The sequence below is a fragment of the Microcaecilia unicolor genome, chromosome 8, assembly GCF_901765095.1.
Source record: "Microcaecilia unicolor chromosome 8, aMicUni1.1, whole genome shotgun sequence".
Lineage (NCBI taxonomy): Eukaryota > Metazoa > Chordata > Amphibia > Gymnophiona > Siphonopidae > Microcaecilia > Microcaecilia unicolor.
The window spans coordinates 203,466,800-203,488,357 of record NC_044038.1 but is presented as its reverse complement, the minus strand read 5'-3'; the positions used below and the strand labels follow the sequence as shown (position 1 = coordinate 203,488,357).

The 21,558-nt window shown below is 42.4% G+C and overlaps 1 protein-coding gene across 1 annotated transcript in view; it reads left to right on the top strand.

Annotated features, from left to right (window-relative positions):
* Positions 1–21,558, top strand: part of CDH4 (cadherin 4) — a 394,777-nt gene that overhangs the window by 349,856 nt on the left and 23,363 nt on the right. Inside the window, exons 8-10 of the mRNA XM_030213453.1 lie at positions 1,866–2,051; positions 6,170–6,423; positions 10,590–10,732. Of these exons, the coding sequence (XP_030069313.1) occupies positions 1,866–2,051; positions 6,170–6,423; positions 10,590–10,732 (583 nt within the window). The remainder of the gene's footprint in view (positions 1–1,865; positions 2,052–6,169; positions 6,424–10,589; positions 10,733–21,558) is intronic.

Here is a 21,558-nt window from a genome sequence, read left to right as displayed (position 1 = left end):
TCGGCAATGGATGCCTGCGTCAGGGGCACAATCAATTTCTGTTAAAGGGCAATTGTCGTGCCTACAAATGTATAACACACTTAAAAATCACCTATAAATATCATATATATTTAAAAAAGTTAAAACAGAATCAAAATCCTTAAAAGAACACTACTTCAAGAATGGACATATGCACATCAAAGGTTGCTTTATTACATTTTATTCTGACAGCTACTGGCTGTTTCCATTAGCTGCTTCTTTTTTGGACTAATTCCCATTCCAATGCATTGTGCTGTTTGTTATCCACATGGATACGCTGGATGGGAATTAGAAAACAAGGAGCAAACCAATCCTGTTTGATTTCAGTTCATCGGGACCACAAATGGTCAGGTTTTTGGAATATCCCTCATGTATAAGTATGAAAAATATTGGCATAAAATTGAGGCTGTATGCCTGCTAATCTTTCTCATGCATACTCACGAATGATATCCTGAAACTGTATTCATTTGCAGCCCTTAAGCCAAAGGCATTAGCGGTGGGGCATAACATAATCTCAAACTGTCTCTATTTCTCCACCACAACCTCAAGATGTCTCTATTCCGACACCACTTACTGTGGGCTTCAGGGACCTCAGGATTGCCATAGAAAACACCATAAAATAGTGTTGTACATTAGGCACTCACTAAAGGAAATGCTTGACTGGTCAGCTGCAACTGAATGAAAAAGGACCTTATCCAAAATGAGAGAAACAATGGGAAACAAGTCAGCTCAGTTTCTAAAAAAATTATCTATCCCAGAAAAGAAACGCGGGATGGTGCTGCTAGGAATGAACCAAGACTAAATAATGCACCAATTAACCAGGAAGGTAAGCAACTCTTGGAAAAAAGCAGGGACATATTAAACAGAAACAAGCAATGTTGTGAGGAACACTAGTGACATTCTGGAGAGATGTACAATGTGAGTGTCGCAATAGGTCATTGAAGGAGAAAAAGACAGTATGGTGGTCTGGAATAGGAAGCAAAGACACAGCTGATGAGGATGATAAAAGAGCTTCAGAACCAAGTAGATATTACCTAATTATATAATACACCCACTGTCTGAGAGCACAGTGAAACCTGCTGACGCTAGCTGCCTTCCCCTAATCCTGAATTATTTCAAGATCAAGGAGATAAAGACATTAAATAGTGGTCTGTCTATCCCTAATTCCCCAGCATCACTTCTTGCTACACTTTCACCTTGGTTTTCTCCCTTTTCCTTGCTGTATGACCTTAGTTCCAAACAGCTCTTAGGCAAAGTACCTGCATCTGGGAGACATTAGCTGTAATTTCATTACATGCTGATACATCAGGGTGGTCCACTTTGAGGGATAGTTTTGATATAAAATCTTATTGTACGGGATAAAAGTGCACAGAGCAGAGCATTAATAATTCCAACATAAAATGTAGAATTATCTCTGAAGACAATGTGCAAACCTTCGGGTGGCAACTCTAGGAGTATCAAGTGAAATTACATCATGTCATACCTACTGATGTGTTATCAAAATATATTTTGCAATTTTTGTTGTTGCTGTTAATTGTTGTTTCTCTTTCACCAGTTGGTTGAAAATTACAGTGCGTTGCTGAAGGGGGTCAGTGAAGTTTGCACCTTAAGTAGCCATTAAACCAGGCCTTGTCAATCTTTTTGTGACTATAACCCTACAATAGCGACCAAATAAAAATTGTGTGACCCCCTGAAGGTGCAGAATAATGATGCACCTTTGGAGAGCCCACCAAAGTTGTGACCCCATTTGGGGGTCTTCACTCATAGTTTAAGAAACTAAATTGGAAGCGTGTTTTCTGAGTCACCCACTGCTGGAATGTGCTAAGGATGTAGCTTTTGCCTTGCAGTACTATGGCGAAGTGCCAGAAAACAGTGTGGACACTGTGGTGGCTAATTTGACCGTGGTGGATCGAGACCAGCCGCACTCACCCAACTGGAATGCCATGTACAAGATCATCAGTGGGGACGCATCTGGCCATTTTACCATTAGAACGGATCCAGTCACCAATGAAGGCTTGGTCACTGTGATAAAGGTTGGTATTTGATCTTCTCTCCCCTATCCCTTCTTCAACCCCATCTCTTTTTTTCATGTCCCCATGGGATCTCCAGACTTCATGCATGTTTTTTTTCTTTTTTTAGCAAAATATAAACCTTTCAGTATTTACTTGTGAACCATAAATTCCCAGTGACCGAAAGCAGGGCTTCTGCATCTCTTTCACCTGCATTTCACTTTTAGAATTTTCCAGAGTTTTTTCAAGAACTATAAAAGAGGTTGAAACCAAAACAGAGCATTTGGTACAAAAATGATCCATTCCTTTCCTTTCTGTTCCCTTTCAATATTAGATTATTCTAGCCTTGAGAACTGTTATCCCCATTACGTTCTTGCACTGTTATGATTCTAATTTTCCTAGAATAAAGAATATCATGCTTAGGGTGAAGTTAAAATCCAGGACTTGACTAGTTGTCTACCAGTTTAGTTTACATCCAGAATCCCACCCATCTGCTTCCCTTATTTTACCAGAAATCTAGTGTAAATACCCACAGGTAGAAATGTTAAGAATGATCACCAAAATACAACATTCCACCTGAGAAAAATATATATATTAAGAGACCATCAGCTAAAGGAGCAGTTCCTGTCACAACAATTCCCTGAAGCAGAAACTTTATGAAACCCGGTGCCAAGTCAGCTATCTATGCCAGACTAGCCAATTGTCATGCTGACATTACCAGTAAGCCCAGATAAATACAGTATGTGATGGTCAATTCTATAACTGGGTGCCCACACTTACAGGGCTCTTGCATGTGTGCTTATATGGAATACCAACAATGATGGCAGAATGGGAGGAGCATAGCACAAGAGAGGCACAGGAGCTGGAGATGAAGCTCCTTAGGCAGTTGTAGTTGGGATACTAAACCCGAGTTCCCCAAAACATAGACACTTGGAAGGGGTTCTGCACATTGAGGGGAGGGGGTACTGCAGAAGGATGGGTGGAATATTCACAGTGGGAGGTTCTGCAGAAGGATGGGTAGAGCATGCACGGGGGAGGGGTTCTGCAGAGGTATGGTTGGAACATGCAGTCGGGGGGGGGGGGGTACTGCAGCAGGATGGGTGGAATATTCACAGTGGGAGGTTCTGCAGAAGGATGGGTAGAGCATGCACGGGGGAGGGGTTCTGCAGAGGTATGGTTGGAACATGCACAGTGGGGGGGGGGGGGGGTACTGCAGCAGGATGGGTGGAATATGCACAGTGGGGGAGTTCTGCAGAGGGATGGGTGGAGCATGCACAGAGGGGGGGTATGAGGAGGGAGACAATGCAATAAACTTTGTAAACAGGGAAGCTGTATTTCTTGTTTGATTGACCACAGTGTTGATTGGCTTCTTTTCTCATTCTGTTTGTTGACGGCACATATTTTTGATTATCTTCTTGCTTGTTTATTGAGGTTGTCTAACTTGGTTTCAGAAGTTTAATTGTATGCTTTCCCTTTTGCTAATAAAATTATTTATAAAAAAAAATACTAGCACTTATGCATATAGGTGTGCTTACCTATGAAATTTCCAGCAAGGCACTTAAGCGCTATTCTGTAATACTGTGGCATAACAGATAACTGCAAGGAGGGCATGATCATGGTCAAAGCATGGATAGGACATAGGCAGGACTCCCACTACATATGTAACTTACAGAATACTGTCCATTATATACATCCCTGCCACATTTACTTGACCAAAGTTATGCCACATCAGATACTGTATTTATACTGTACTAGCCAATGTAATCCATTTTATAGTCTGAATTCAGTTACTATTCATTGGGAAAATCTAGGGCTGGAAATCAATCCATACTCATAACGCTAGAAGCGGTGCCAGAGGAAATTAATACACTTTTGAAACTAATAAGTTCTGGGAAAAAGTGTTACTAATGAACGGAGGTGTGTGATCTTGCATAACTCAGTCTTTGTTAGTGATATATGGTCCACAGCGTTGCTGGTAATTACAAAGAATAACAAAAAGGTTGTTAACTGGCTCTTCAGTTATACCAATCAGCTGAGAGATTGATTCTTTTCTGCTTACACTGAATATTTGTGATACCCCTCAAGCATATTATTGGAGTTGGCACTATCCAGCTTATAATCGAAAGTGCTCGCCGGCTATCTTCCAACACAAATCGGGAGATGGCCGGCGATTTCTTAAAAGCGGGGAAATCGGTATAATCGAACGCGCCATTTTAGACAGCATCGCCGCTTTCCCGTCGCTTCGCCGGCGAAAGTTCAAGGGGGCATGTCGGTAGATTAGCGAAGGCGGGACATGGGCAGGCATGGGCGTGGCAACCAGATGGCCGGCTTTCGCCAATAATGAAAAACAAAAAAGCAGCGTTAAGCAGTATTTCACTGGGTTTACTTGGTCCTTTTATTTTCACGACCAAGCCTCAAAAAGGTGCCCCAACTGACCAGATGGCCACTGGAGGGAATGGGGGATGACCTCCCTATACTCTCGCAGTGGTCACCAACCCCCTTCCATACTAAAAAAATAAAACTAAAAACCTTTTTTGCCAGCCTGTATGCCAGCCTCAAATGCCGTACCCACCTCCATGACAGCAGAATGTGTTGTATCCTCCGACAGCCTTTCCCTGGTTGCGATGTGGCTCTCGTGTGAGTATGACACCTTTTCTGTTAGGTGCCCTGCAGAGTCACATTAGCAATGCATTGTGGTGGGTGTAGGGTACTGGGTTCTACTCCTATGGTGCTTTTCCCCCCTGCTAACTGGGTCAGAGTGTGCCCTGTTTTGTTTCCTGTTGTAGGTCATGTAGTGGCCATTTTTGTAAGCCAGTTTTAGTTCCCTTTCCTGTGTTACCCACGTTAGAGAACGTAGTTCTTACCTTGAATGGTGCTGAAAGAAGGCATTGTACACCATTGTGCCAGCTCTGACCTACTGCTAATCTTAGTACCAGGGGACTCTTTGCCAGTGGGGCACAACCTCTGATCTGCAGTTAACTGTGAGAAAACGTGCTTATTTCAAGAAAGGAATTTTTCAGAGAGATTAGTCTTCAGGTGTGAACTGGTGTGCCAAAGTTATACAGCAGCAATAAGTCCTAGAAGCTGTATGCAGGTCCCTGGAGCAATTTTAGTGGGTGCAGTACATTTGTGGGTAGTGGGTTTGGGGGGCTCAGCTCCCAAAGTAAGGGAGCTATGCACGTGGGAGCTTTTCTGAAGTCCACCACAGTGACCCCTAGGGTGGCTGGTTGGTGTCCTGGCATGTCAGGGGGGCCAGTGCACTAAAAATGCTGGCTCCTCCCATGGCCAAATGCCTTGAATTTGGCCAGGGTTTGAGATGGCCGACATAACTTTCCATTATTGCTGAAAAACAAACCCGGCCATCTCAAACCCGGCGAACTCCAAGGCATTTGGCCTGGCTAAACCGTATTATCGAAAAAAAAGATGGCCGGCCATCTTTTTCGATAATACGGTTCCAGCCAGCTGTAGCGCCGGTGATCTATTTGGCTGGCGACGTTCAATTATGCCCCTCCACGTAAACTTCAGTGACATGCCTGCCAATAATGGAGTGCCAAAGGTATTGGGGAAGGGGGGACAGGGGGATTTGGGTCCTTGAAATTATCAGAATTTGAAAACGTTTTTGGAAGACCAGATTTTTGTTTACTAGCCTATTAGGAAATGAGTCCTAGATTGTAGCAGACTGATATCACTTACTGTGAGACAAAATCCATGATTCCTGTGCATTGCACTTAATCTATTGAAAGATAAATCTATTATTCCTATGGACTCTGTGGAATCTACTGGGAGATAAAATCTGTTATTCCAATAAACTCTTTCCTAACCTGTTGATAGATTAATCCTTTATTTCTGCTGACTCAATATAGCCTACTAGAAGATAAATGACCTGTCCCTGGAGGCTCTCTTTAACCTATTGCAAGATTAATCCCTTTTTCCTGATGAATTTTCCTTTGTCCTAGGGACCAGAGCTGTCTTATTATGTTGTCTGTTAACCTAATTTAACCTCTGTGAAATGCAAAATTTGCATTGACGTTAAAGTTTTCTTTAAATTAATTTCCAATTGGAAAAGATTCTTATCAGTTGGCTTTGTTAGTCTGATTAGTAGGTTTCTAGTGGTCTAAGTGTTGACCTTTTGTTTGTTTCAGCCAGTAGACTACGAGATGAACAAGGCTTTTATGCTGACGGTCATGGTGACAAACCAAGCTCCCCTTGCCAGTGGTATTCAGATGTCCTTACTGTCAACAGCCGGCATCACCATCTCAGTCATGGACATCAATGAAGCTCCGTATTTCCCAAATAGACATGACCCCATCAAGCATTATGAAGGAGAGCCGGTGGGAAAAGTCCTAACAACATTTTCTGCTGTGGATCCGGACCGCTACATGCAGCAGGCTCTGAGGTGGGGGCAGGCCAAGACAAAGTGAAACTGAAATCAAGAACCAAACACAGTAAAGATAGTCTCAGCCCAGTCTTCCGGGGAACCCCAAGCCAGTCTGGTTTGCAAGATATCCACTATGAATAAGCATGAGATATGTTTGCATGCATATACCTGTACTTTTTCCCGTCCTTCTTTGACAGACCTCTGCTGCAAGGTGCTGGGCTGGCAGCTGTGTGTGGCGGTCCTCGTAGCAGAAGGGAGATCATAGCTACCTTAGGCACACTGACATTGAGTTATGAGAGCATTCTATAACAGAAATTGGGTGCCCAGAATAGACTCTTGCCACATGGCATCAGGGCACCTAAATAGAGGTGCCAACTTAAAACATTGCCCCTACGAGAATTCATGACAAGCCAAAGGACATTAGGTTTGCAGTGTATCAGTTAGTGCCACTAGTTTCTGTTGACTTCATGTACACAAGGGATCTTAATTTTCTAGTTACAGCAGAATTTTCTGCTTGGCCCAGAGTCTTATAACTCTCACAGGCAGCCATGGAATACCACTTACTCAGTAGGTCTAGTTACATAAAATTTACAGCCAGACCTGAGCCGAGACCAATTAAAGCTCTCTGCACTTATGACATCTTAAAATCATTAGATAGTTCAGACACTTCAGTCAGGGACAGCGCTGTCTGGCACAGAAAATGATTCTATTGACTCATGGCTGCTCCCCACTGCTTTTGGACATGTAATGAAACCTTGAAAAGAGATTATCTTAGTTAACTACACAATTTTTCCTCATTCATTCCTCACCAAAATGTTGAGCTTGAAAGAATCCGGGTGGTTGCTTTGTTTTTCCGAGCCCTGATACAGAAAGATTTGAAACTGTTGACATTATTCAGATGCCATTATCTTCAAATTATTTTGTTGTTGTTTTTTGTAAAAATGGACACACAATATTAACTGTTCTCTTCAAAAACATCACAACAGCAATTATTTTAGCAGCTCATTCAAAAAAACTATGGCTGTATCAGCATCTTTCACAAAGCTGCTGGAAAATTGCAGGTCCTAGCTTGTGCCCTAACTGCAGGTGGTTGTGATTTATTTTATTTATTTATTAGGATTTATTTACCGCCTTTTGAAGGAATTCATTCAAGGCGATATACAGTAGGATAGCTACCACTTCCCATTCTCAGGGGTTTGTGAGGATGTTACATTTCCACCAGATATTTGTTTCTGTGTGGTCACCAAACACATCTGGATCGCACTAGTCATACGTGCTTCCAATCCTACGGATTAATAGAGGACAGGTTCACAGCAACAAGTCCTAAGGGAGACCCTGAAGACCAACGAGTGACACATGGTCTAAAGAAAGGTAATCCAGAAGCCCTTATCACAACAGATCACCTTCTGAGCAGTGTACTAATCTTTTTCAAGTTCAGTTTATTCTTGATATACTGTGAATCATATTTAAAATATCTAGTGGTTTACATGATAAAAAGGGAAGAAGAGGAGGAGGTCGATAAGGTTAAATGACAACTAAATTTAAACGACACATACAAAAAGAATGATGTAAGAGGACAGCCCATTAATTATAAATTTCTTTCAATGTGGGAAAAGGGATGAGAGGAGGGACAGAAGAAACAAAAGGTTTTGCACAGAGCATAGGGATAAGCATGGTCTGTAGGCTCAGAGTATTAGGACTGGGGAAGTGCCTGGGTCTTAAGAGCCATCTTAGAACATAAGAATGAAGATTCAGTTCGAAAGGAGAGGGGCAGACCATCCCAGTGGGATACAACCTCAACACTAAGACATGTACTACGAATTGAGTCAAGCCAAACATGGCAGTGGGATGGGAACATGAGGAGGTGCTGGTTAGAGGATCGAAGAGTATGTTGTGGTGTATACGGGACAAGAAGATCAAAAAGAAAGGGAGGCATTCCAGAGTGTAAGACCTGGTATGTGATGATCAAATATTTATATGATATTTGATAGCCAGTAGTCTGAAATTAGAAGGGGGGTAACATGATCCTATCTTTTCTTATTAAATAATAATTTAATGGCTGTATTCTGGATAAGGCCATGGTAGAGAGAATTACAGTAGTCCAGCTTTGCTCTTTTAAAGTACATTTGAGCCAATATTTAAGGTGATTGGCATTGCTTTTAACCAACAGCTACAAGATATGCCCAAAGATTTCGTACAGGCCTCTTTCAGGTCATCATCACTGAATATCCAGATATACCGGCATCATCCACCATTATCTAGAAAATAGTGATATTCAATACCAGTATCCGGATAATGCAGAACAGCACTTTTGCTGTCCTGTGTTATCTGATAGTTATCTGGATATTGGCACCTGATATTGCCAATCTCTGAATAATTTCCGGCTCCATCCATGATCCTCCCTGTACCACCTGAATGCTATCCAGATAGCTATGGAGCAGTCTGCAATGATTTTCAGATAATAATTATGAATAATGCTCTGTATATAACTATTATTTATATGTATGTGTATATGATAACTACATATTAACACTTAGCACACCATAAATGTAAGAATACATTTAAACATTATGCAGTGGCGTACCAAGGGGGGGGGCGGTGGGGGCGGTCTGCCCCGGGTGCACACCGCTGGGGGGTGCCGCACGCCTGTTGGTTGAGTCTTCTCGTTCCCTCCCTGCTGCTCCCTCTGCGCAGAACAGGTTACTTCCTGTTCCGGGGCAGAGGGAGCAGCAGGGAACGAGCGGACTCGGAGCCGACAGGCGCGCGGCACCCCCCCCCCCCCACCCCAGCAGGTAAAAATGCACCCGGGGGGTTGCACTGCACCCGGGGTGGGGGGGTGTAATTTCACCGGGGGGGGGGGTCGCACTGCACCCGGGGGGGTGTAATTTCGCCGGGGGGGGGGCCGCATCGGTGATCCGCCACGGGTGTCAGCCAGCCTAGGAACACCACTGACATTATGGGGTTGATGTTCAGCTTGCAGTGGGTAAGCTGGCAAGATGCTTCTGGCCACAGGCTGAGCTAACCCTGGGTATTTGATGCCAGGGTATGTGCGGCTCCCAGAGCTGTATATCCGAATATGTCCAAAAACCCTGAAATTAACTGGGCACCACTAATATTCAGACCTGTGTCAGCTGTTTTGCTGTCCTAACTTTATGCATTTCTTAGCCGATGAGTGGACTGGAAATCGCTGCTAACCAGGTAAGTCGCCACTCCGCTCTAACTCCACCCCCGGTCCGTCCCTAACCTAGCCGGTTAGGGGATGGTTGGTTAGCGATGAGATTCAGCGGTACTGCCTGGTTAAGTGCCACTGAATATCAGATGGTGGCTTGTTCAATTAAACCATTTTGAATGTCGACCCCCATGTTTTTTGCTTCTGACGTTTTACCTTAATTAACTAACAACTGCCTCTGGAAAGATGACTTTCCTATCGTGACCACTAGTTATACAATGGGCCAGAGGGTGGGGGAGGGGGAAGGACAGGGCATAGTTTACTTCTAGTGTAGACTATAACTGAGAGAGAGAATGAAACCAATGGAAATTGTAAAGAGGTTGAAAAGTGAATGGGAAGAGCCTGAGGCACTGACCCCTTGGTTCTATATAGTGCGCCTAGAGATCCGTGCCGAAATCGAAGTGGATTCTATAATAATGCATATAACTTAGCACGCTTAACAAGCTAATGAGTGCTGATAACAGCACTTAACAAGCAATAATGAGGACTAATTGGCACTAATTAGAATTTACATGCACAACTCACTAAGCGTATTCTGTAATGAAGTGCGCCGAAATTCTAGCGCATGCAGGTAAAAATGGGCATGGTTATAGGCAGGGAAATGGGCATTTTATGGGCATTCCAAAATTTGCATGCATAGATAAAGAATATGGCCCAGTGCATGTAAATCTATGTGCCAGGATTTATGCCACGTTTTTGTTAGTGTAAATGGATGCATGTAGTTTTAACACTGAAATAGCAACTAAACGTATTCTATAATCGGCGCCTAGGTGATTTCAGCGCTGTTTTTTTTAGGTGCCATATATAGAATCTCCCCCTGAGTGCCTATCTGTGCCCATACATGTAGGTCTGTAAGAGATGCTTGGTTTACAGGGGTCGGGCTTGTCAAAACCTTAAAGAAAGAGCAGCAGGTAACTGAAAAGACTCCCATAGATCTTTCTCCCTTTTTTTATAGATACTCCAAGCTGTCAGATCCTGCAAAATGGTTGAACATTAATGCCACAAATGGTCAGATCACCACCACAGCTGTCCTTGATCGAGAGTCAACCTACATTAAGGATGACATCTATGAGGCCACGTTCCTGGCAACTGACAATGGTGGGGCTCCTTGATTTCACATAATGCTTGGATGAAACACTGATGTGATGTGTTAATGCGAATGATGCCCTGACAGAGCTATCTTGCTGTCACTGAAACTTAATGTAAGGTTTTAAGGTTTTAGAGTATTTAAAAAAAAAATAAGTTTACATAGGGGCAAAGAAGAGCCAGAATTAATGAAATGGCAGAAATTGTTAGAACATGTACTTTTAAGACTTAAATTGACACAGATAATATTTCATTTTGTGCTCCCTTTCACTCCTCTTTATTGGAGTTATTACAGGACATTGAGAGTCGCCTGTTCCACTCGGAAAGATGGTTGGTCAGCAATAAATTAATGCTAGACATTGAAAAGACTGAAATTTTGTGGACAAGTAGGTGTCTGAAGATTCAGATGGATCAGGGCCCTGTCTTTATTCAAAGAATGAAGTAAAAAGGCCTGGGAATTCTTTTGGATTCTAGCTCATTTCAGATGCCCAGGTTTCAGCTGTGAACTGGAAAACATGGGTCACACTGCACTGTTGGGCAATTAAGTCCTTATCTTTACCCACAAGCTTTTAGAACGGTGATGCAAAGCTCTTTATATGAATCTTCCTAAAACATTTTTAGGTTGACCATATCAAGTCCAAAATCTAGAAGCAAAAGCAGAGACATGAAGTGTTAAACAGGAGGGACTAGTGTCACCTATCTTAAAAGCACTTCCTTGGTTAAATATTGACTTGCACATTAAATTCAAGTTAACATGCTTGGCCTTTTGGACTTATCATGAAATTACTCCTATGTGCTTGAGGGATAGGCTAGTTAAATACTATCCACCAGGCAGGTACCTTTGAAATACCAGGCTCAAATACTTTTTGATAGGTTACAGCAAAACAAATGCCTTTTGAGAGTAATCCCTGGCCTTTGAAATAAACGGAATGGGAAATGACCAAAACAGAAGATGAAAGGCAACCTAGTTCGTAAATCTGTCCTTTATTAGCTCAAATTTTCAAAAACACATGAAATAATGTACCACATGACTTAAGGGTTACCACACATCGTATTCCATTGTTTATTTCAAAACCCAACTATGTGAATCCATCAGGACTGAGCTTCACAGTGGTTTTAAATCTTTTCCTGCAGCGTATTGTTATTCATTTTGCCAATTAATTTTCAAGTGGTTTTGTGTTCTAAGCTGTTCTTATTTTTGTTTTAAGGTTTTTTTTGTTTGATGTACTTTTATTTATTTGATTTCCTTTTATTAAATATAGTGTAATGCTGTTACATTGTCTTTATACTTTGCCTTGTGCATTCTGAAGATTAAAAAGATGGATGATAAATTTGTACATTAAAATAAGTTAAATGCAGATTCAGCAAGTGGCTGTACAAAAGGGGAATGGAGAACTGATGTTTAATTGTGAGAGGTTTTAACAATTTACAAATTAAGCTCCATTTCAACACAGCCAGCTAACATGTCACATTTGGGAGGAAGTACATAGTTGTTTCAGAAAGAAACTTGTCTTTTAACAAACAGAAATTATTTCCTTCAGTCGTATAAAGTTAACAAGCAGCATCTTACATAGTAACATAGTAAATGACGGCAGATAAAGACCTGTACGGTCCATCCAGTCTGCCCAACAAGATAAACTCATTTTACATGGTATGTGATACTTTATATGTATACCCGAGTTTTATTTTCCTTGCCTTTCTCAGGGCACAGACCGTAGAAGTCTGCCCAATACTGTTCTTGTACTAAGCTAACATCGAAGCCCCTTAAAATTTATACTCCAGCCCATCCCTATCTATTCAGTCACGATCAGGGCGTAGACCGTAGATGTCTGCCCATCTCCTGTTTTGTTTCCCAATTACTGGCGTTGCAACTCAATCTCCGCTAAAATTCCACAGAACTATTCCTTCTAAACAGGATTCCTTTGTGTTTATCCCACGCATATTTGAATTCCATTACCGTTTTCATCTCCACCACCTCCCGCGGGAGGGCATTCCACATATCCACCACCCTCTCAGTGAAAAAATACTTCCTGACATTAGTCCTCTCGGCCTGGGGGCGCCAAGATACAGTGGGGGAAATAAGTATTTGATCCCTTGCTGATTTTGTAAGTTTGCCCACTGACAAAGACATGAGCAGCCCATAATTGAAGGGTAGGTTATTGGTAACAGTGAGAGATAGCACATCACAAATTAAATCCGGAAAATCACATTGTGGAAAGTATATGAATTTATTTTCATTCTGCAGAGGGAAATAAGTATTTAATCCCTCTGGCAAACAAGACCTAATACTTGGTGGCAAAACCCTTGTTGGCAAGCACAGCGGTCAGACGTCTTCTGTAGTTGATGATGAGGTTTGCACACATGTCAGGAGGAATTTTGGTCCACTCCTCTTTGCAGATCATCTCTAAATCATTAAGAGTTCTGGGCTGTCGCTTGGCAACTCGCAGCTTCAGCTCCCTCCATAAGTTTTCAATGGGATTAAGGTCTGGTGACTGGCTAGGCCACTCCATGACCCTAATGTGCTTCTTCCTGAGCCACTCCTTTGTTGCCTTGGCTGTATGTTTTGGGTCATTGTCGTGCTGGAAGACCCAGCCACGACCCATTTTTAAGGCCCTGGCGGAGGGAAGGAGGTTGTCACTCAGAATTGTACGGTACATGGCCCCATCCATTCTCCCATTGATGCGGTGAAGTAGTCCTGTGCCCTTAGCAGAGAAACACCCCCAAAACATAACATTTCCACCTCCATGCTTGACAGTGGGGACGGTGTTCTTTGGGTCATAGGCAGCATTTCTCTTCCTCCAAACACGGCGAGTTGAGTTCATGCCAAAGAGCTCAATTTTTGTCTCATCTGACCACAGCACCTTCTCCCAATCACTCTCGGCATCATCCAGGTGTTCACTGGCAAACTTCAGACGGGCCGTCACATGTGCCTTCCGGAGCAGGGGGACCTTGCGGGCACTGCAGGATTGCAATCCGTTATGTCGTAATGTGTTACCAATGGTTTTCGTGGTGACAGTGGTCCCAGCTGCCTTGAGATCATTGACAAGTTCCCCCCTTGTAGTTGTAGGCTGATTTCTAACCTTCCTCATGATCAAGGATACCCCACGAGGTGAGATTTTGCGTGGAGCCCCAGATCTTTGTCGATTGACAGTCATTTTGTACTTCTTCCATTTTCTTACTATGGCACCAACAGTTGTCTCCTTCTCGCCCAGCGTCTTACTGATGGTTTTGTAGCCCATTCCAGCCTTGTGCAGGTGTATGATCTTGTCCCTGACATCCTTAGACAGCTCCTTGCTCTTGGCCATTTTGTAGAGGTTAGAGTCTGACTGATTCACTGAGTCTGTGGACAGGTGTCTTTCATACAGGTGACCATTGCCGACAGCTGTCTGTCATGCAGGTAACGAGTTGATTTGGAGCATCTACCTGGTCTGTAGGGGCCAGATCTCTTACTGGTTGGTGGGGGATCAAATACTTATTTCCCTCTGCAGAATGCAAATAAATTCATATACTTTCCACAATGTGATTTTCCGGATTTAATTTGTGATGTGCTATCTCTCACTGTTACCAATAACCTACCCTTCAATTATGGGCTGCTCATGTCTTTGTCAGTGGGCAAACTTACAAAATCAGCAAGGGATCAAATACTTATTTCCCCCACTGTATGAGACCTAGAATCCTAGCTCTTTTGAGAGTGGACTCAACCACCAAGGAGTGGTGTGACAACTGGGCTTCTCGAAAATGGGAGTGTTCTGGATTAAATACATGAAATCCACCTTCTTTGGTGCAATCTGCACAGAGAGAGGGGTCTCCCAGTTCCTCATCTGTGCATCTTATCTGATATGATTATGGACCACTCCAGAGTAAGTTCAAAGTGCAATACAGTCAATAAAAGTAAAACATTAATTCATTTAGGTGCCCTTTTACTAAGCAGTGGTACGCCCACCACAGACATTCTGCATGGCAATCCAGAACTACTGCCGGCTTAACGCAGGCACCAGTGGTAGTTCTATCCCCAATGGGCAGCATTTCCGGTGCTAATGGAAATATTTGAAAAATATTTCCACAGAGGGTTACCCAGCAGTAATCATGCAGCGCCATGCACTGCCCGGTTACCACAGGAGCCCTTACTGTCGCCTCAATGGGTTGTGGTAAGTGCTCCCCCCCAACCCTGAATGCGCGGTAAGTGCAATCTTACCGCATGGCCATTTATTTTTTCAGACTTTTTACCCACTGCGGCAAAAATGGCCGCCGCCACTAGCGCAGGGCCCCATTTACCACAGCTTAGTAAAAGGACCCCTTAAGAACTCCAACCTCATAAAAACCCAATTTCCCAGTTCCCTTCCTTGGGACTCACTGGCTCACTGCAGCTCTACTAGTCTGCAAACCTTAAATATATATGGTTTACTGTGTTAAAAAAAATAGCCACGTGTGCTGGGCTTGCCACTTTTAGAAATAGGCACAATCCAAATTCTTGTTGTCAAAAAATAGTTTTGATTCCAAGAGATGTGTAGAGCTGTGAAATATGACTGAGAACATGCTCAAGACAATGGAGTTCATGGCAATTTAAACAGTCAAGCAAACCATTTGTTAGGAGCATAGGAGCTGACTTTTCCAAATTTATTTTTATTTATTTATTAGGATTTACTTACCGCCTTTTTGAAGGAATTCACTCAGGGCACTGTACAGTAAGAATAGATCAAACATGAGCAATAGGCAATTACAGCAGTAAAAATATTCAAATAACAATACAAAGTATGGCATGGTATACTACTTACAATGTCAACACAATACGTAATTGATAGTGAAAGATATAAGCAAAGATGGAACATCTAGATAGGTAAGAGAGTAAGAAGAGTTAGAAAGTAAGGTGACTGATTTATAGAAAGTTGTACATAAGGTCAGAGAGATGGTTAAATATTATCTCAGCTAGGGTAGGAGTGGATAAACATGATTGGGGATGCTCAACTTGGCACACATTCTTTAAGGAACCACCTAGTTTTACGTGGCAGCTGCCACTAAATCGCCTCTTATTGAACACCAACTAGCAGAAATGTATGCACCATGTTTTGATGATGTGGTTCTTTCCAATTGGGTGAAGATCTCAGTCACACACAGAACATAGATTCTCAACAAGTACAGAATAAGTAACCACAAATTAGAAATATGCAGAAAAGGGGCATAGTCAAACCTCGAGGTGGGAGGGGGCCAGAGCCCAAGGTGGGGGGGGCACATTTTGGTCTGCCACCCTGCTGCTGCCCCCTCTCCGCCTCCTCTCCCCTTTCACTAAAAGGAGTGTGCCAGACGTGAGGGGAAGAGAGAGCAGGGCAGGCAATGCAGCGGCGCCGGAGACCAGCACTGGACGAAGACTTCAGCTGGTGGGGGTTGGGGACCCTCACCAGCCAAACCAGGGGCCCAGAGCAAATTTGGGGGGCCCAGGTCACCATGGCCCACGTAGCTACGCCACTGATGCAGACAAAAACTGAACTGGAAATCCCAATAGAAACAGAAATGCATTCCCCCCTGTATTATGAAAAATATGAGAGAAGAGACGCACATTCCAATTTCAACCACAAAAATCAGTTTGTATTATGTATTCTTCTTGTCTAGGCATTAAATTTTTTAAAATTATTTACAAATTGCCAAAGAAAACAAAATTTTAATCTAATCTCCTTAATAGTTCTCAAAATCAGAGGAGACCAATGCCAATACTAAATACTGCAAGAGAAAAATGAACATTTATATACACCAATGCAAATCAAGGATATTAACTTATTTTGAATCTGCAGCAACAGCCTAAGCAGGAGACAGCTTGAGCAGTCACTTTTTATCACACAGCAAAATAGAGTAGGTTTACAGAAATATATTTGGCCTCCTAGACGTTGATTATACGTTTACAATATTGTAAATAGAACTGAAGATTGGTCCTTCTTTAGATTCCTCTGTCTTCTACTTTCTTCTCCAGGGTGTCTTGCCCATTTATCGTTTCTTGTTTTTTTCTTTTATCTCTTCGTTTTCTACACCAACATTGATTTTTCTCTGTCTTGTTTCTTGCGTCTCTACACTCTTCAGTCTGATCTTTCAGCTCACATCACTTATACTGTACCTTTTCCACTTCTTTCATCAATGTTGTTTAATCTCTCTTACTGACAAACAGTGCCTTCATGTGCCCATAATAATGGATTTTTATCAAGGATTATGTTACATATTTTAAACTTGTTTATTTCAAGCACTTACCAACACTAATGCCTATGTTTATTAAGGTGCGCTATAGGCGCATAACGTGCGTTAATGGTTAACGCACATTAAACGCTAACGTGCCCATAGAAATGTACAGGCGTGGTAGAGTTTAATGCGCAACTTTAAAGTCACAAAAACGCTAACACACCTTAGTAAACATACCCCTAAACCACATACACATGTATGGAAACAATTCAACTGTATGTGTAGATCCCTCAAGACGCAACATCTCGTAAATTAAACCTGATCACATACAAGTCTGCTATAAAGACAACTACTTCAACAAACATCAGATCCTGCAAAATTTTCTAAAACCATATATGATGTTATGATAAACTAACATTAAAGACCCTTCACTGGCTCCCTATCCGTTTTCGCATCCTGTTCAAACTTCTTCTACTAACCTATAAATGTATTCACTCTGCTGCTCCCCAGTATCTCTCCACACTCGTCCTTCCCTACACCCCTTCCCGTGCACTCCGCTCCATGGATAAATCCTTCTTATTTGTTCCCTTCTCCACTACTGCCAACTCCAGACTTCGCGCCTTCTGTCTCGCTGCACCCTACGCCTGGAATAAACTTCCTGAGCCCCTACGTCTTGCCCCATCCTTGGCCACCTTTAAATCTAGACTGAAAGCCCACCTCTTTAACATTGCTTTTGACTCGTAACCACTTGTAACCACTCGCCTCCACCTACCCTCCTCTCTTCCTTCCCGTCCACATTAATTGATTTGATTAGCTTACTTTATTTATTTTTTGTCTATTAGATTGTAAGCTCTTTGAGCAGGGACTGTCTTTCTTCTATGTTTGTGCAGCGCTGCGTATGCCTTGTAGCGCTATAGAAATGCTAAATAGTAGTAGTAGTAGTTGATGTCACCTCAGTAAGGCCAACACACAAACAATTCACATGCACAAACTTTGTAAAACACACTCAGAACCGTACCATACCGTAACAGCATTAACTCCCAGGACTCAAAGAGCAACAACTTTATGCATAAAAAGGCAGCATTGTAAATATTATACTGGGCTCTAAAACTGAAGTAGATGAAAGCTTGGCTTGTCACCCAGGCCTTTAATGAAAGAGGTAACTAACTTGGTACAGGAAGATTGGAGGGTGGCCAATGTAACGGCAATTTTTTTAAACGGTTGCAGAGGAGATCTGGGAAATTGTAGACCGGTGAGCCTGACATCGGTGCCGGGCAAAATGGTAGACAGTATTGTAAAGAACAAAATTACAGAGCATATTCAAAAGCATGGATTAATCAGACAAAGCCAACACGGATTTAGTAAGGGAAATCTTGCCTCACCAATCTATTACATTTCTTTAGAAATCAAACAAAATAAAACATGGAAAAGAAAATAAGATGATACCTTTTTTATTGGACATAACTTAATAGATTTCTTGATTAGCTTTCGAAGGTTGCCCTTCTTCGCCAGATTGGAAATAAGCAAATGTGTTAGTTGCTTATTTCCGATCTGACAAAGAAGGGCAACCTTCGAAAGCTAATCAAGAAATGTATTAAGTTATGTCCAATAAAAAAGGTATCATCTTATTTTCTTTTCCATGTTTTATTTTGTTTGATTTCTATTGATAACCTTTAAGAGTGGACTAACACGGCTACCACACCTCTTTACATTTCTTTGAAAGAGTGAACAAACATGTGGATAAAGGTGAGCCAGTCGATATTATGTATCTGGATTTTCAAAAGGCATTTGACAAAATAGCTCATGAAAGACTCCAGAGGAAATTAGAGAGTCATGGGATAGGAGGTAGTGTCCTGTTGTGAATTAAAAACTGGTTAAAAGATTGAAAACAGAGAGTAGGGTTAAATGGTCAGTATTCTCAATGGAGAAGGGTAGATAGGGGGTTCCCCAGGGGTCTGTGCTGGGATCGATGCTTTTTAACATACTTATAAATGATCCAGAGATGGGAGTAACAAGTGAGGTAATTAAATTTGCTGACGTCTCAAAGTTATTTAAAGTTGTTAAATCACAAGAGCATTGAGAAAAATTACAAGAGGAACTTGCGAGACTGGGAGACTGGGCGTCCAAATTTTCAGATGACATTTAATGTGAGCAAGTGCAAAGTGATGCATGTGGGAAAGAAGAACCCGAATTATAGCTACATAATGCAAGGTTCCACATTAGGAGTCACTGACCAGAAAAGGACTCTAGGCGTCATCGTTGAAGATACATTGAAACCCTCTGCTCAGTGTGCAGCCGCGGCTAAGAATGCAAATAGAATGTTAGATATTATTAGGAAAGGAATGGAAAATAAAAATGAGGGCGTTATAATGCCTTTGTATCGCTCCATGGTGCGACCACATCTCGAATATTGTATTCAATTCTGGTCACCGCATCTCAAAAAAGATATAGTGGAATTAGAAAAGGTACAGAGAAGGGCAATGAAAATGATAAAGGGGATGGGATGACTTCCTTATGAAGAAAGGATAAAGCAGCTAGGGCTCTTCAGCATAGAGAAAAGATGGCTGAGGGGAGATATGATAGAAGTCTACAAAATAATGAGTGGAGTGGAATGGGTAGATGTGAATCGCTTGTTTACTCTCCAAAAATACTAGGACTAGGGGGCATGCAATGAAGCTACAATGTAGTAAATTTAAAACGAATAGAGAAACATTTTCTTCACTCAGCGTGTAATTAAACTCTGGAATTCGTTGCCAGAGAATGTAATAAAAGCAGCTAGCTTAGCGGGGTTTATAAAAAGGTTTGGGTGGCTTCCTAAAGGAAAGGTTCATAGACATTATTAAAATGGACTTGGGGAAAATCCACTGCTTATTTCTAGGATAAGCAACATAAAATATATTGTACTTTTTTGGGATCTTGCCAGGTACTTGTGACCTAGATTGTCCACTGTTGGAAACAGGATGCTGGGCTTGATGGATCTTCAGTCTGTCCCAGTATGGCAATACTTATGTACTTATGTAAGTCATACACATACACACAAGGAGTGACACCAGCTGCACATACTACAGCAAGACATGTTTATCAACTCCTGCCCTAGCTAATTTTCGAGCACCCTTCTGACCTCATGTGCAACTTTCTTTAAATTAGTATTCCTTATTTTCTTACTCCTGTTACTTTATCTTATCTATGTGTTTCATCTTTGCTTACACCCCGGGCTATTAAAATATGTTATTGTGTATTGTATTGACATTGTAATGCAGCATACTATGCCATACTTTGAGGGGCATAATCGAACGCGAACGCCCATGTGTAAAAACGTCCATCTCCGGAGACGGCTCTGCGAAGAGGTGGAGCGAACCGTAAAATTGAAACGAGATGGCCGTCCATCTTCGGTTTCGATTATACGGTTCGGCCCGCTGAAATCCCATCATTTGTGTCGACTCTAGAGATAGACGACACAAATGGTGAGATCGCTGGACCTAGAGATGGCCGTCCGCGGTTTTCAGCGATAATCGAAACCACTGCCGGCCATCTCAAAAACGGACCTAATCCAAGCCATTTGGTCGTGGGAGGGGCCAGCATTCGTAGTGCACTAGTCCCCCTGAGATGCCTCTATGCCAGCCTCAAATATCATACCTAGCTCCATGACAGCAGTATGCAAGTCCCCGGAGCAATTTTAGTTTAGTTGGTGCTGCGCGGGACCCATGCAGAGAGCAAAAATCGGAAGAAAAAAAAAACATGCAAGTGCAGTCAGGGACGTCCAAAAAAAAAAACATGCAAGTGCAGTCAGGGACGTCCAAATTAAAACAATAGTAATAGGGGGATTCGAACCAGAACAATTTTAGTTTAGTTGGTGCTCCGCAGGACCCATGCAGAGAGCAAAAATCGGAAGAAAAAAAACATGCAAGTGCAGTCAGGGATGTCCAAAAAAAAAACATGCAAGTGCAGTCAGGGACGTCCAAATTAAAACAATAGTAATAGGGGGATTTGAACTAGCCACCTTCGGATTACAAGACCTGTGCTCTAACCACTGCACCACTTATTCAGCTGCCTAGACCTCCTTCCCTTTCCATTAAGTCCCTCCAAGTTTCTGTCAGCCAATCACAGCTCGTTTAGCTGACACCGATGTCAGGTAAATGAGCTGTGATTGGCTGACAGAAACTTAGAGGGACTTAATGGAAAGGGAAGAAATGTCTAAGCAACTGAATAAGTGGTGCAGTGGTTAGAGCACAAGTCTTGTAATCAGAAGGTGGCTGGTTCAAAAACCCACTTTTACTATTGTTTTAATTTGGACATCCCTGACTGCACTTGCATGTTTTTTTTCTTCCGATTTTTGCTCTCTGCATGGGTCCCGCGCAGCACCAACTAAACTAAAATTGCTCGGGGGACCTGCATACTGCTGTCATGGAGCTAGGTATGGTATTTGAGGCTGACATAGAGGCTGGAAAAAATATTTAAACAGTTTGTTTTTTAGGGTGGGAGGGGGTTAGTGACCACTGAGGGAGACAGGGGAGATCATCCCCGATTCCCGCCGGTGGTCATCTGGTCAGTTTGGGCACTTTTTGGAAGCTTGGTCGTGAAAAAAACAGGACCAACTTTGTGTGGACTAAATGCTCATCGGGGACGTCTTGCTTCTTTCCATTATCAGGCGCGGAGGTCCATCTGTTAACCACGCC